We start from the raw sequence: 16532 nt of genomic DNA, 5'->3' as shown, positions 1-16532 counted from the left end.
GTTATTGAATTGCAATCGCATTCCGCATACCATGCTTAAGAGTCATAAATTAATTATAGCAAAATTTTGCAAATTAAGTTGAACAACAACAACACATAGTATGAGAAAATAGAAATATTTATATGGTTACGCCCTTATTATTAAATATAAATAAAAAAATTAAATAAAATTTAGCCAAAATTATTGAGAACGAAAGAAAACAATATTTCTGCGTCGTCCGACCCACTCGTTTCACATCTGAAGACCGTTACCTTGACCAATAAATATTGCACATAAATTTGTTAACAGCAACAATCGCTGGTGCTTGAAATCGTTTGCTTGACACTTTTATTAGTTAAAGGTTTTCCTGGGATTTTTTTCGCGCAGCTTTCGTAATTAAGTGTGTCACCGCGGCAAATTTATTAGCATTTTTTAATTTTTCATAAAAATCGCCGCAAAATGCTTAACGGTATTTCATTAATTGTTGTATTTATTTTGCGATTTAATTTTGTGCAATTTCTTTTATTATTAGTGTTTGCTATAATTTATAGCTTAATCGTTGTGATTTCCGTTTTAATTTTTTCTGATTTTTTTGTTTTTTTTTTCTAATCTACCACGTAATTTTGTTGGTCAGATAACATTTGTTGAAGTTCATTGCTTGCCACAGATACAAGCGTGTCTACGACACAACAACAATATCTATGCTACTCAACAACTATGCAACAACAACGGCAACGACACCGACTGCTCACCACGACTCTGCTATTCGTAATTATGGTGATGACGACGATTACCATATTTATAATTTTTTTTATTAATTAATTATAATTTATGAGAATATTTTATTGCTATGCGATGTCCCTCGTTTCTTTCGACTACTCGAGTGTTTGATGGTGTGCGTATTGCACCGCCTTTTGTGCTTGAACGCCGCCGACGCCCCTTGCAGTATTTTTTCGATTTTCATTTTTTCTTTAACTGTTGTTGTTTTTGTATGTATGTGTGCCCGCCTTAGTCTTCTCCCCAGCTGTTTGCTGTCCACTCATATACATATGTATATTGTAACTCCGTCGCCTCACCGCTTAGTCGTCGCTGTTGGACAGCAAATAAAGTCCGCAGCGTATTATTTAATGCCGTTAATTATTACCGTCACACCGCTGCGGCGGCTTTTCTATGATTTAAATTCAAATTTGAACTTTTATTCGAATTTAATCGCTTTGATGCACGACAAACAAGAGATAACACCAAAAAAACACTAACAGTACAACAACATATATTATAGCAGAAGTGTAATTCCAAAGAAGAGGGGGAAAACGTTGTGGTCAAACACTTGAAAATTGAATGATGGAACAACAATAAAAATCAGATAATTGTTAAGCTGCGACAACGGTTTGTTGACACATTTTATTCGGCCACTTTTATTCTCTCGCATTCGATATGTTGTAAGGTAAGATGCTGACGGATGATGGGAAATTTGTGGAGTTCGAAATGTTATCTGTAATCGATGACTGTATTAATACCAAGCCTAAGGCTAGAGCCTTGAAATTATATCAAATTATAAGTGGATGAACAAGAAAAGAAAAGACGAAGCCTTTATTAACGACTGAGCGCGGATATAACTTTTATACTATACCCAATTTTGCATTACACATGGCAACTGATTTCCATAGGATATTAAAGGGTTTTTCGAAAGGGAAGCTACAAAAGTAAACCGATAGAGACAGCAAACGGCGCCATATTTTTTTCCGCTCTTTTGACAATTTTCTCCAGTAAGGTTTGCCTTTTCATCATGGAAAGATATACGATCCAACAACGAATCGAAATTATTAAAAATTACTACCGAAATTCTAAGTCAGTAGCCCTCAACTTTAAGATCGCTACGTCAAATTTATGGTCGTCATAATCGTTTTGTCTGACCACTCAAAGATAACCGAATATTTTTGGCCCGAATTGGATGATATGGAGTTGGACAATATGTTGTTCCACAGGACGGCGCCACAAGCCACACAACGAATCAAAAATCGATTTATTGAAAACCAAGTTTGGAGAACGTGTTATCTCTCGAAAATTGGGTTTAGCGTCTGGACTTCTGCAAGCGTGCCCTTGGTGGCCATGCAAGAGAAATCGAGTTCCATGGGAATAAATAATTTCATTGATATCCCAAACCGTTTTTGTTTTATTTAAAAAAACTCTACAATACTAAGAATGCGTCATGACGCCATGTATTTTATACGTTTGATAAATTAGATAGAACTCGGAATAATTTACAGTATTATTTACTGTTGTAGCGTCAAGGGTGGATTCCAGCTTCACAAAGGAATATATTTCATAGTGAGTTATTTATACTGGGAACAAAAATTTATAAATATTATTGTAGAACTCGGCAGAGTTCTCACTAAACATCGGGATACACATTGGTTTTCACCTACCCTACTAATAAGTAAATATGTCCATGAAAAATCTCTAAAATATAATGAGAGTACAAACCCCATAGTGAAACGATATACCATGTGATGATATACACACTGCGGATATTTGGAAACAAACAATGGGTTAAGTTCTTGGTTTTCTTATTACTAGCATTCTACATACTAGCATTTGACCAGATAGATATCCAGGTGAACTAACGAGAATAGAAATCAAATCTCTAATCAAATTTATGTTGGGTTCCAGTCACTCTGATACACAATATCCGCCAATGAGACTTTACTACTTTCAGAAAGGACTTTAGAGTTCAAATGTGATTATCACCTGAGGGGTCAACCACAAAACCTCATCTCCCCAGGATCAATAATATTTCGAAACCAATATCACAAATTGTTAGACAAATATATCTCAGTCCTGGTAGCCGTAATGTGTATTTCTGTCTTGAAAAATGTTCTCTTAAGGGGTTACGTGGGTTTTGCCGGGTAAAAAAGGCCTATTTTCAATATTTTTTTTTATGTAATAAATTATTTATTTAATTCAAACTTTTTTCGTGCTTGAACGAAGGAAAGACAAAAAAGTAAAAATTGGAATTTTTACCCAAAAATATAAATTTCGGTCGAATTTGCTTGACATTTTGTTTTTTTTTAATAGTTGTAATTGCAAAAAAAAATTCTTCTGCAAAATTTCATCAAGATCGGTTGCGTAGTTTTCGAGAAAATTTGACAACCGACTTTGAATACACGGTACCGAGAAAAACGCGTTTAAAGAGTAACAATAATAGCTGACTTAGAGCGCATACCTTCCAAAGGCTGTATCTAAACTATTATTATAGAAACTATTATTCGGATCGACTTGAAAATTGAGGGTAATATTCTTGAGATGTTGTAGAAATTAATAAGCCAAAAAACAAAAACTCGATTTTTTGAACCCACGAAACCCATGTAACCCCTTAAAACCAATCAGTAGTTCGGAGGCTATTTGAAATATATGACTCAATCTTTTACGGATAAGATGAAGATGATGACAAACTATACAAATAAGAAAAGAAGGAGGGCCAGGTATCTAGCGAATCAGTGTAAAATGCTTACGAAGCTACTGAACGAATTGGACAAGGATAAACAATAGAAAATCGCGGTTGCTGTGAAATACTAAGTGTTTCTTCGTAAAGATTTGTCTAAAAAAAATTGTATTAATATATTTTTGATACGTCAATTCTTTTTATATTTCCGAAACATCGTCAGATAAAAGCGAACTCATACTCAACTCAAAGAGAAATCAGTTTTTTTGGTCAAGTAGAACGACGCTACCACTAAAGAACGGGAATTTAACCTATCTAAGCACGAAACAAATAAAAAAAAAACAAAAAATTTTCTATATATTTCGTTACATTTTATAATTTCGCTTTATTAACATTTGACACTTCTGAATAATTCGTTTGCTTGCAATTATGATCGATATTTATGCATAGCTTAATTTTAATTCTATGAATTTGCTTATTTATTCGTAATTAAATTAATTATTTTCTTGTATAATGACGAGATTTTTATTGATTAACGTTCACAATACAATTGGTTTGCATGCAAAGAAACGCTACGATTGCTTAAAACTATGCATAAATATTATATATACTAACACTACTCAATGAGACATTCGGCTTTGCTATTTAATTAATTAATTTTTTTTTTAATTTCTTTATAATATATCGCTTTAAAGTAGCTTAAATATTTATATGTTCGTAGTTTTTAAAGTGTGTCATTGCGACTTTGTTGAGCGAATGAGGATGGAAATAATGAGAAATTCGGGGCGCTAATAGTGAATTAATGAAAATACTAACTGAAAATCGTGGGTGAATATGGTAAAAGATGCAAGCGAAATGGTGGCAATGGAATAAATAAATAAAATGGGTGGGTGGTGCAAATAAGGTGAATAGTATGAGAGATGTGAAATGTGATATGAATAAGCAAATGATGAATTGTAAAATATGTGTTAAGAGTGTGCTTCGTAACTATAAAACAAATGTGTGCTTTGGAGCTTTCGAGAGATGACTGCTAGGTAAGCTTTGGTAAACAACTTTTAGAATTATTAGAAATATAGAAAAGTGCCGTTATTTATGATCTCTAATTTTGGCTATAATTCTTCGAATTTTCTCCTTTTAAATAGAGAGATAGAGAGAGAGCGTAAAAGGAAAAGTGTATTATAGGCTAGGTTAGGTCAAGGGGTAGGTAGATCTCCACATCTACAGAGTATCTCATTTAGATAGTATCGACTGTCCATTGTGACACCCAAATACTCCTGACGTATCGCCAAGACCCTTGTGATTCGATAAAACGCTTGGACTCCGTTACAAAATTCATAAGTCGGCTAATGTCGATTCCAGTCACTTCACTGGTTTCGCCAAAGGTATGCTCACCGAGCTGTTTTGACCTTAGTCTGACGAATGCTGGACATTGTATTTGTATTTAAGGGGACCCAAACGAAAGCTTTTTGATGCTGTCTTATCAGATAATAAAATTTTTTATTTAAATGCAGTAGAGAGAGAAGTGATAATACTTAGATGATACACATGGAATAAAGAATACTGGAGAGATTTAAATAAGGATCTGACATATTTTGTCAAATATTTTAAGGAGACATTTCAATGAAATGGAGAACGATTTTGATTAAATTTGTTAGATCAAAATAGTAGTGCTGTCTTTTTCGCTAATGTAATGTTATAGAAGTGTAATAGAAGTGAAAAATTTAGCGAATATGTTAAAAGAGAGAATAGATAATAGCACTTTTCCTTTTTCAAACTCTCAAAAGCTGTTTCTCGAAAATTCCCAGTAGTCATAACTCAAAATAAATATTTGTTCTATAATTATGAAACACACTGTATGTAAATCGTTATAGATGTAAATATATAGTTATAGATGTTTTCATAAAGGTGGGTTCATTCATAAGGGGTGATGTAGTAAGTAGTATAAAAACTTGAGGATAAATAGTAAATTTGCGCTCACACTTTTGTGTTCGTATTCATGACAAATGCAATATTAATAAGTGTATTCACAGAATTATATTTTCTAATTGCTTAGTGTATTGAAAATCTGGTATATACTACAATAATGGGTTTTAGTGCAATTTTTTTAAATAAAACTTTTCAAATCTTTTTTTATCAAATAAATATTTTACGAGTATTTTCACACAAGAAAATTTGTTTTTTAAATAACATTAAAAAAATAAAATAAAAAAATAAAAATAAAAAAAATATATTTAAAAATAAGGTTTTATGTTGTTTAACGATTTTTAAATTACTATAATTAAGTTGGTTGCGGTAAATTTGAATATAAAATGTATTCAAATAATATTTCTCATTACATTTTACATGAGTGGTTGAGAAGTTGGTTGCGGTAAATTTGAATATAAAATGTATTCAAATAATATTTCTCATTACATTTTACATAAAGTGGTTGAGAATTTCAAGTACACACATACAAAAATGCTTTAGCTAGCATTTCCAACAACAAAATTCATTTAAACTCATAACCTTCTCAGTATATGCCAGTTCTCAATCAACTAAGCAACGAAATCAACACTGTGAATACCACAAACGCGTACTAAAATGCTTAATATTATACTACATATCATTTATATTATTAATATTACTTCGTTTACGCTTTATACTAAGCTAAAAAAAATATGTGTGTGTGTTTTCAAGATTTGTTTCAGAAATAAATTATTAATATAAAAAAGTTTCACAATAATTTCTAATAACTAAATTAGTGACTTTTATGTTGCAAACTAGTGAAATGTGTAAACACAGCTTAAATTTTAGGTATGTATGTATGTATATGTCGTGTAGTTTGTATACGTGTAAGTATTGAGGCAAATGTAAATGAATACACTTATTACATAACACAATGAGGAAAAACAATGTGCAAAAGTATTATATTTAACATTATCAATGAAAAAGGTGACAACAGTGGTTTCTTTTTTCTTTTTGGTATTTGTTTTCCATTTGCTTCAGTACAAAGACTATTCATTAATTATTAAACTTAATAATTATGTAATGTAAGTATGTATGTCATGTACTTAACGGTGTTTATGGTTTTTCTTGGTTTGTATTAGTTTTGTATGATTAGTAAGTGTATTTGTATGTGTTTGTTTAACGGTACTTTAACCGTTTTATGTACAATAAAATAATGTTTAAATAAAATTTAGTTCATAATATTCGTTTAACAGTCTGTCACTTACTTAAAATATTCAACAAATTCTACAAAAAATTCAAAATACATTTTATTAATCTACATATGTGTATGTATGCAAGTATGTTTGTATGTATGTGCAAGTGTACATACCTTTGGTAACTATAAAAATAACTCTATCCTACTTGTTCACATAACCATATGCCGCTCTTCACTCAGCGCTTTAAATGAATTTCTTGCGTAAATAGAAAATTCACATTCACAACTGCCATTTGTCGAGGAACCCATTTTAGCATCGTCGTCGTCGTCGATTTGGTAAAATTTCGTTTTTTTTTTTTCAAATTTCTTTAACATTCATTAAAAATTTCGTTTTTGATTGCGTTAAATTTCATGCGCGCGGACGTTTTTCTTTCACTACATAAGCTGGTGACTGTGAAATGTAAAGCTACTGCATGCATTTGTAACTTCACTTTCTTTCTTGCACAAAAAACAGACACTTTTCGCGTTAGTTTTTTTTTCGTTAAAAGCAAATTTTCTTTCACTTTTCTTCACATTTCAATCCATTGCAATGCATCTGCAGTCTAGACAACTGGCGATGGCGATAGTGTGGCGCGTGTTGCTCTTGTGGGCGATTTTGAGGACACGCCACCACCTCCTGTGCCGTTGCCTGTAGCCATGTTGGCATGCAGACGGAAGAGTTCACCAACTGTAATGGCCACTTGCACCGCTCCTTTGCCCTCTAACACGTCGGCAGCGCAGCAGATGAGATTCTGTAATGAGAGATGGTGGAAAGGCAGTGATGAATGATTATTCTATAAAATCATTCATTTATCTGGTATCTAGAAATTTGAAAAACAGTTTGAAAAAACTGCACTCATATTTTTGTATTTTTAATTTTTTTTTTTTCAATTGATATTACTCTAATTTTTACCAACTTCTTTTATTTTTTAATAGTTGATTTCACAATTATTTCGTTATAAATAATCTGACTTTATTTGTATTACGTTTCTTACTATTTTTAATCTTATTATTATTTTTTATTTATTTTTCACTTCTTATACTTTCTCAACAAAGATTTTTTGTGAAAAGTGGCTGTCGGTTTTTTGTATATATCTTGCAAAACAATATAAACTATACTTTTTGCAGTCACTTCCCTTACTTTTATTTAAAAAAAAATAGTTGAAATCGGATAATAACCACGCGCACCTCTCATACTAAGATTATGTTGAATATTATTAAAAGTGCGTTAACTCATCAGAAACACCAAATTTTACAGAAAAAATTACCGAAGGATGCACAATTTTACAAACTTTAAAATGGGCGTGGCGTCGCCCACTTATGGGTCAAAAACCAGGTCTCAGGAACTACTCGACCGATTTTAATGAAATTCGGTATATAATATTTTCTTGACATGGATGAAAAATGGGCGAAATCGGTCCATAACCACGCCTACTTCCATTATAATTTTTAATATCCATCTGATTCCTTCACTTTATAATATATATATTAGGAAAAAATGATGATAGCGGAATGAAACTTTACAGAAATACTGTATTTGAACTGTAGAAAAATTGTCGAGATCTGACTACAACTTTTCAAGGTCACTACTATCTAACATGAAGAACTTAGTGCCTAAGGGTAATTTTTCACCAAAAATATCGGTAAATCTCTCAGATATTTTAATGTAATTCAGAGGAAATCTTTTTCTTCTAATGGTGTGTCTCTGTACTAAAAATAGTTAAAATATGGTCATAACTTCCCCTAGTTCCCATATATCTAATTATAGGTTTTTCAAAAATACGATGGGATTAATGCCTTATAAATCGATTAATATGTGAAATATCTTATCAAAATTAGATGAGCGTATAGTCTTGAATATAGTGCACCTTTGTGATGAAAATGAGTGAAATCGGTTCTGGAATTACCTCAACCCTCATATATATGATAATTATACCCTGAACAGACAGGGTATATTAAGTTTTTCACGCAGTTTGTAACACCCGTCGGAGGCCCTATAAAGTATATATATAAATGATCAGTATGTTGAACTGAGTCGATTTAGCCATGTCCGTCTGTCCGTCTGTATATATACGAACTAGTCCTTCAGTTTTTAAAATACTGTTTTGAAATTTTGCAGATGTTATTTTCTCTTCAAGAAGCTGCTCATTTGTCGGAACTGCCGATATCGGACCACTATATCATATAGCTGCCATACAAACTGAACGATCGGAATCAAAGGCTTGTATGGAAAACTTCGGCATTTTACTACATATCTTCACGAAATTTGGTGTGAGTTATTGCTCATAGAAATAATTTAATCTTCTTTAATCTCCGAAAAAATTGTTCAGCTCGGTTCACTATAGCATATAGCTGCCATACAAACCGAACGATCGGAATCAAGGGCTTGAAGGGAAATTTACGCATTTGACGTGGTATCTTCACGAAATTTGACATGGATTACTGCTTAAGGTAATAATATAATATCCGAAGAAATTGTTCAGATCGGTTAACTATATAACCTTAATGTTTCTAGCAAACAACACGGCTAAAAAGAATTAGTAAAATGTTTTCTTTTCTACTTTCTTACTTTTGCTTACGTCTTTAGATTTGCTTAAACACATAGTTACTAAAAGAATTGCACCTGTGAAGGGTTTATTAGCTTCGGTATAGCCGAAGTTAACGTTTTTTCTTGTTTTTGTTATTCTAGTGGACTTTATGATGAATATATGGGCTAAATTGTGTTATTTTAATAAATTTTTGAAAATCACCTTCTAGTCGATAACTGGGTAAGCCAATGAGTCTTCACTTTAATCCTTTAACAGTTTTTGGTAAAGGTTTGTAAAATATATTTATAAATTATAATTAAAATAAAAATTGTATAATAATTATTTAAAATAATCCTGGTATATATTTTGGTATAGGTTCATGTAGTAAAAAATTATTATATATAAAATTTATTTGCTTTTTAATTAAAAAAAGTATGTATGATCAATTTTAAACCTCCTTTTTCCTTTTTAATGCGTCTCACATTAATATTAAAACAACAAAAATCGTTCTTTTTTATCAAAAGTTAATCATATATTCAGTTTTATTCAGTACAATAAATATGTTGTTATTGTTGTTGCTGCTTTTTTTTATATATTTTATTTTAGCAAATCATCATTACAATAAATGCATTTTGGTTGGTGTTACAGTTAAACGCACATCCATTTGTATGTATGTAAATATACTTAAATATACTTAATACATTTTTTCTCGCTCGTTTTAGTAATACTATATTTTTTAATAATTATTTTCAGTATAGTTATAGGTTTTTAGCAAAAAAATTTTTTTTCGTTCGAAGCAAATTAGATTTCAGGAATGTTAGTGTATAGTGATTTCATAGTTATAAAGGGTATATCATATGTATATAGTTTATGTGAAAAAGTATACTAGTGAATAGTTCGTATGAAAATAGATTTTGATTAAGCAGCGCAAATCATAACGATTGATTGGTTCTTTATTAGATTTTGTTTTCGAGTAAAAAATTTTCAAAATTATTATTTTTTTTAATTTTTCTTGGAAAATGTAATACGTCAGACTGTTAAAATTGAAACTCTCTTTCAAATAGGTAGTTAAGTTAGTTGCAGTTACTTTAACTTTGCAGCTGCATTTGCATATTGCTCTCTAGTTTGCGCTCACACTTTCACTCTACAATTTCTTACTCTCTTACAATTTACGCTATGCCTCTCTCTTTGTTTGGATAATGTGGCGCTCATCTCACTTCAATCAATCTAAGGCACTGTTTACGAATTGTTTTTCAAATTAAAATTTTAGAAGTTATTGAAAATAGCAAAATTTTTTAACTTTTTTGAAAAATTAGTAAAATAAACAGTTGGCAAAATTCTGAAAAATACTCAGTATAAAAGGGTATAAAAATGGTTTTCAAATGTACATTAAATTTACTTTTCATTTTTCAATGCATAAAAATGCTAATTAGTTTAAAATAATACCAATCAACCGTTATGATTTGCACGCGCTACATTTTTATTTTGTGCTACATGGCAAATCTGCCACTTAATAATGCATACGTACTACATAACTCACGCCTCTTTCACACCCATTGAAGTGATTTGATTGTTTAATATTTGTTAATGTGTGTGTTAATAAATTTCTTTCTTTTTTATAAATTCATATTTTGTTGTTGTCAACTATTACTTTTCATAATTTCAGTTTACAATAACTTGGCCACCATTTAGTCCCTGCTTGCATTTCTTGTAATAAATTTCCATCAATTCAATCGTACTAACAACTAGTAAACGCTTAATGCTTAACTACTCCGCACTTAACTCGCTTAACTAAACCTCAATTAGCGCATAATTATGTAGCGTTTGAAGCTCTACCATATATAGTCTAACTTAAACTTTTCAACCACGTTCGCTTTCTAACCTTAAAAAACGCACACAAATTAACAGATCGATGCTTCTCGTTGGCTTCAACAATGCTGTTCTAATTATTTTTTTTTATTTTCTTTAATTATAGTGTGTATATAAATTATTGGTTTTAAATTAAGTTAGCAATAGTTTATTAAAGCGCTTGCTTGCTAGCTACTAGAATTATACGCATTCATATATGATATAATTATTTTTTGTATATATGCATCTAAGCTTGTATGTATGTATGTATAAAAATGTTTAAACTCAAACATATCATTTGTAGTTTAAATTCAAGTTCCGCATAGTTATAATAATTGGTTTACGTGTAATTCATTAGGTTAATGGTACAAGTAATTCATTCGTTGTTAATATAATTAAATACATATCATGGCATTAAATATGTGCTATAAAGGTTATTAAGCATTAATTGGTTGTTTTTCGAAAGTTTTTTTTTATAAAAATTATAATTTTTTTTAATAATTTTTTGAAATAAAAATTATAATTTTTTTGATAATTTTTCTTTTTAAATAATTATTAATTAAAAAAAAAATATTTTATTAAAAAAAAATTATTTTATTAAAAAAAATTATCAAAAAATTATAATTTTTATATTTTTTTTATTCAAAAAATTATAATTTTTATTAAAAAAAAATTTTAATTTCAAAAAAGTTATAATTTCCATTAAATTTTTTAAAATGATTTTTTTTATATAAATTAATTATTTTATTTAAAAAAATTATAATTTTTATTTTACAATAAAAAAAATATTTTATAAAAATTAATTATTTTTATAATTTTTTTTTATAAAAACGATTTTCTTTTAAACACAATTTTTATTATTTTATAAAATTTCCTTACAAAAATCTTCAGTCAACGTTTATGCGTTTGAGAAAAAGCATTTTCAATAGAAAGTCTTTCGTTAAGCAGCATTATTTGCTAAAAACAAAATGGTGGGTAAGTAGGTTATATTCAGTTCTTGTTAAGTCTTGAGTTTTTTTAGGAAAAATTAATACAGTTGATGGCAAGTTGAGCATTTAGTTTGGCAAGTGTTAGAAATGAATGCAATTATGGAATTTAGTGCGCTTTAAAAAAGGAATTGAGTCGTTTGTTTTTCATTTCAATTTTAATTTTCATTAATTTTAATTTTAAATTTCAATTTTCTTAAATATTAAATTAGCGATTTTCGAAGAAAAAATGTTAAATATAATTAAGTTTAGAGTTCCTTGACAGAACTGGAATAGATAATGTGCAATTTATGCACTTAAGTCCTTTGATTATATACTCGATTTGTAATACATTATAATGAGAGAATAGAAAATTAAAAATATAAAAATATAAATAAAAAAAAATTTATAAAAAATTAAAAAATTTAAAAAATAATTTAAAAAAAAAATTTAAAATAATATGATTTTGTTAACGCTTATTTAGAAAACTTTCAAAAATAATAAACCCTTATACTACTAAACAAGGTATTCATATATAGTAAATTACATTAAATTAGTTTCAGAAATTATTTTCAATTTCTTTCTTTTCTTAGTAATAATTCTAAATTATTGGCAAATTAAAAAACATGTTTCAAAAACATAAAAGAATCATTACATATAAAATCGGATTCGTTTTTGTGCTCCGTGCTTAAAAGTATGCAATATTTGTTGCCGATAAATATTTCATTCAAATTTTTTCCCCGATCGCTTATACTATACACACAAGATTTAAGGAGATTGACTTTTTATAAAATGTATATGTGATGTAAAGTTAATTATTAATTAGTTTTTTAATCCAATTTCTTTTTTAAATCGCCATTCGTTTTTAATTTTTTTTATCGACATATATACGCATCAATTTTAATCGAAAGCCTTTCAATATAAAGCATAGAAAAGTTTAAAGTTAATATAAAAACTTTCATTTTCAAGTCTATACAAATAATTTGGTGTTCGTTTCATTACGAAAATGCACTTTTAAGTACTGTTATGCATGAAAATATGCAGCCTCTGCTCAGATAAATGTTGTTTATACTTATATTAATGAAATAGGTATATGTAACTTCAAATTACGTCAAATGTATTTTAATATGGTTTTTAAGAAATAAACCCGTTAAACCTATAACGTATGGTGAATATTACAATTATTAGTAGCCAGTAAAAAAGTAAAATAAAAGGATATATAACTAATATACTACGTATATTCTAACTGATTAATTTCTTAAAAAATCAAATTTATTAAAATTTTAATAACAATATTGGACAGTCCTAAAATTTACGCGAGTTCAAAGTGTATGTGTTATCAAGACTTTTATTTCACTACGCAAAATATTTACAAAAAAACACAATGTTATTCCGTAAAAGTTAACCTCGAACTCCTAACTTTCATGACCACGCTTAAATATAGCTATGATTTCAAAAGATATTTAATCAATATACTATATAGACTAACACTTTACAATGCTATTTTGATTTGAATATTCAACTTTGGTTTTAATAAAATGAATAAACTTTGGAATCTCAGTTGGAAAAGTGAAAATTTTTAAACAAAAAAATTCTTGATATCCCTAATATGACACAATTGGGATGGATAAATTGTTGGTAGGAATGAGAAATGGAGAGACTATGAAATTAACTGTCTTTTCCACAAAAAAATTTCGAAGGATTTAGTACCTAAAAATACTGTGTTTCAGTATTAAAATAAATACAAAATGGGTTCTATACTTCAAGATAAGTACGACTATTCTTAGCATTAACTTTCGAACTTCATTCTGACGATTATAAAATAATTAATTTTTTTTCATAGTTATAAGAACATAACTTCAGTTGAGGATACAACATAATCGAAGTAACTAATTCATGTAGTTATTTTCAGGTTATGTTATCATTTCGATATCTCTAAAGCTCAAGCTAATTATATAAATACTAATATGAAATATATTAAATAAATTATATATAAATTTAGCAGTTGTAATGAAATTAGATCAATATAAAAGGATCTTAATGTGAAAAAAATTACGTATTCAAATTTTAACAGTACGTATTGTAAAAAAAAGTTAGGTTATATATACTTTTACATATATTATTAAGCACTTAAGTAATAAACTATGCAATCTTAAATGTTTATTTATTAAAATGGCATAAGCTTCTCAAATTATTTAGCAGTATTAGTCGTATTGATCAATAGAAAAATATTAAGTTGTTAAATAAGTTTTAAATTATTATTTTTCTTTCATAACACATTTTTACAAATCTCAACTTTATATACTTTATAATATTTTAAATTATATTTTAATAAACTAAGCAAAAACATATTTAATAGATGCTTAGTTCTCGAAGTTAGTTCGAAAAAAAATCGCATTTAACAAATATAAAATAAATAATAGTGTTTTTGCAACTTAAAAATGTAAAACTAGTCTTTCTTCAACAAATATTTTAAGCATGAGGCGACTCACGCATTAAAACTTTCAAATGCTTCATTTTTTTTTTGTAAATTGACTGCCTTAATTATGATTCTTAATTTTACAAGCGCCATAGAAAACAAGGCAAAAATACTTATAATGTGGTCAACTTAAGCTTCAACGACACTTTCATACCTTTTCCAAGACCAAATATATACTTAAGCTCTATAAAGCAATGTGGCATACAACAGTTCTCTGTGTTGCATCTCCTACCCGGGCAGTGGGAAGAAGACCAAAAGCAAAAATGTGACAATGAAGACACATGACAAAATGATTGTAAGCACATGCGAATCATGCTTCAGCAGATAAGAAGTGCCTACCTCCTTCTCTGCTGTTGCAAGACCCCCAGTCGCATTACTTTCATTCAAGAGTTTACCACTATTGATGACCAACTTCTCATCGTTCACATCGACTACGCGATATATGCTGAAAATGCTATTAGTACTAGATTTTGTTGCTGCTGCTGACGCTGTTGCTGTAGTTGTTGCTGCGTTTGGTGATTTCGATTTGGTGCTGCTGTTAAGGCTGCCATTTAAACTATTATTCAATGAGTTTGAGTTTGTTTTGCCAGCAGATGAGTGTTCGAAGAATTCGATACGTTTCGAGACAATCGGTAGCGCCTCTTCCACCTCTACGGTAGGTGTTTTCTGCTGCAATGTAGCTAAATCGTATAACTTGTATTTGTTGCCGGCGCCATCTATTGCGCGGCTTTCCACCTTCAGTTTAAGCTCCTCGTTGAATGTTGGCTTCTCGTTGATCAGCTGGTAAGCGCCGCTGCCCCCTCCACCGCCACTGTTGTTGTTGTTGCTGCCTTTACTGCTGCTCTCGGTAGCCCCGCCAATTACTTCACTCTCCGTCTCCACAATGGTTTGCAACATACACTGACTATTATTCACATGTCCATAATTGATGCATGAGGTGGCACCCGAGGAGGAGAGTAGATTGAATTTAATTTTCTGAAATGTCTTCAATTTGGCATGACGAAAAAAATCGGCAACATTATGGTTGTTACTCCGCTGCGATTTTTGTTTGTGTGCATGACTTTGCGCATATGGATCCCCGTTTGAGGGCGCGTCAAATTCATCACGCTCTTCCTCCTCAGCGCCGACGCCTTCATCAATATCATCACTATCAAAATCTTTTGCGTTCACTTTTTCATAATCATCAACACCAACACTACCACCGCGACCACTTGCGACACCGACACCGACACCGTGTCCATTCGTTAGCACGGTCACATCGAAATGACACTTGGCACTCAAATTAAATGTGGAATTGTCTAGGCCAAGCGTATGCAATGTTGGCTGCATCATCTGTTCTTTGGTGCAGGTTGCAGTGAGTTGGTGCTCATATTCGTGCTCAAAGGCGCCAGCGCCAATACGGCCATCCTGCGTTAAAACACAGCGACGTTGAAAATCAAAAGTTGTTTGTGGGTTACTACGCTGTTGTTCTTCTTGTTTTACGTTATTTTCTGCTTCTACTTCCACTTCATCTTCTTCTTGCTGTTGTTGCTTCAATTTCTCCTGTTGCCTTTGCAATTTCAATTTCAACTCGTATTGTTGTTGCAAATTTCGTATATTCTGATGATGTGGATTATAATCCAAGGCAATTAGCGCGGAAACCGTTTTCAAAACAGCCGAAGGATTCGGTAGTGTTTGTGAAATTTCATTTTGGATTTGCTGGGGTTCATTGTTATTCAAGGAATTTTTGTTGTTATTGCTGTTGCTGCTGTTGGATCCGTCGTCGGAGGGGGGCACAATGTCTGCACAGGAGCAAATCAACTCCTGCAACCAACACCAATAACAGATTTTTGTTTGCATTTAGACCGTTTAGACAAATTAATAATTTAATGAGGTATGTTTTTTTGTTTTTTTTTTTTAATTCGAGGGGTAAAGGGAAAGTGAGGGATTTTACGTGGTGCACTTATAAGTAAATATACATAAATACATATTTCTATATACATATGTTAGTTCATAAAATGTTAAGAGTGTGGTGAAAAGCTTTGGAATTACGGGGTTTATAACTTCCAAACAATCGATTCAAAAATAGTTTATTAAAATATTTTATATTTTTTAATGATCAAAGTATTTA

General features: G+C 30.2%; 1 protein-coding gene across 4 annotated transcripts in view; it reads right to left on the bottom strand.

Annotated features, from left to right (window-relative positions):
• LOC105217267 (leucine-rich repeat and calponin homology domain-containing protein) overlaps positions 1-16532 on the bottom strand; it is a 73782-nt gene that overhangs the window by 22295 nt on the left and 34955 nt on the right. For 2 of the 4 annotated variants that reach the window (XR_008470650.1, XR_008470651.1), the window contains exon 10: positions 6738-7354. Coding sequence is in view for 2 of the 4 variants with exons in the window: in XM_054228242.1 (XP_054084217.1) it covers positions 14651-16225 (1575 nt within the window). In the remaining 2 variants the exon portion in view is untranslated. Of the gene's footprint in view, positions 1-6359; positions 7355-12030; positions 16226-16532 lie in introns of those variants that run through there. The other 2 variants (XM_054228243.1, XM_054228242.1) reach the window with 2 other exon arrangements.

Source organism: Zeugodacus cucurbitae, chromosome 3 (genome assembly GCF_028554725.1).
Source record: "Zeugodacus cucurbitae isolate PBARC_wt_2022May chromosome 3, idZeuCucr1.2, whole genome shotgun sequence".
Lineage (NCBI taxonomy): Eukaryota > Metazoa > Arthropoda > Insecta > Diptera > Tephritidae > Zeugodacus > Zeugodacus cucurbitae.
Note: the sequence above shows the minus strand (reverse complement) of the source record. Positions and strands in the feature narration are given on the sequence as shown.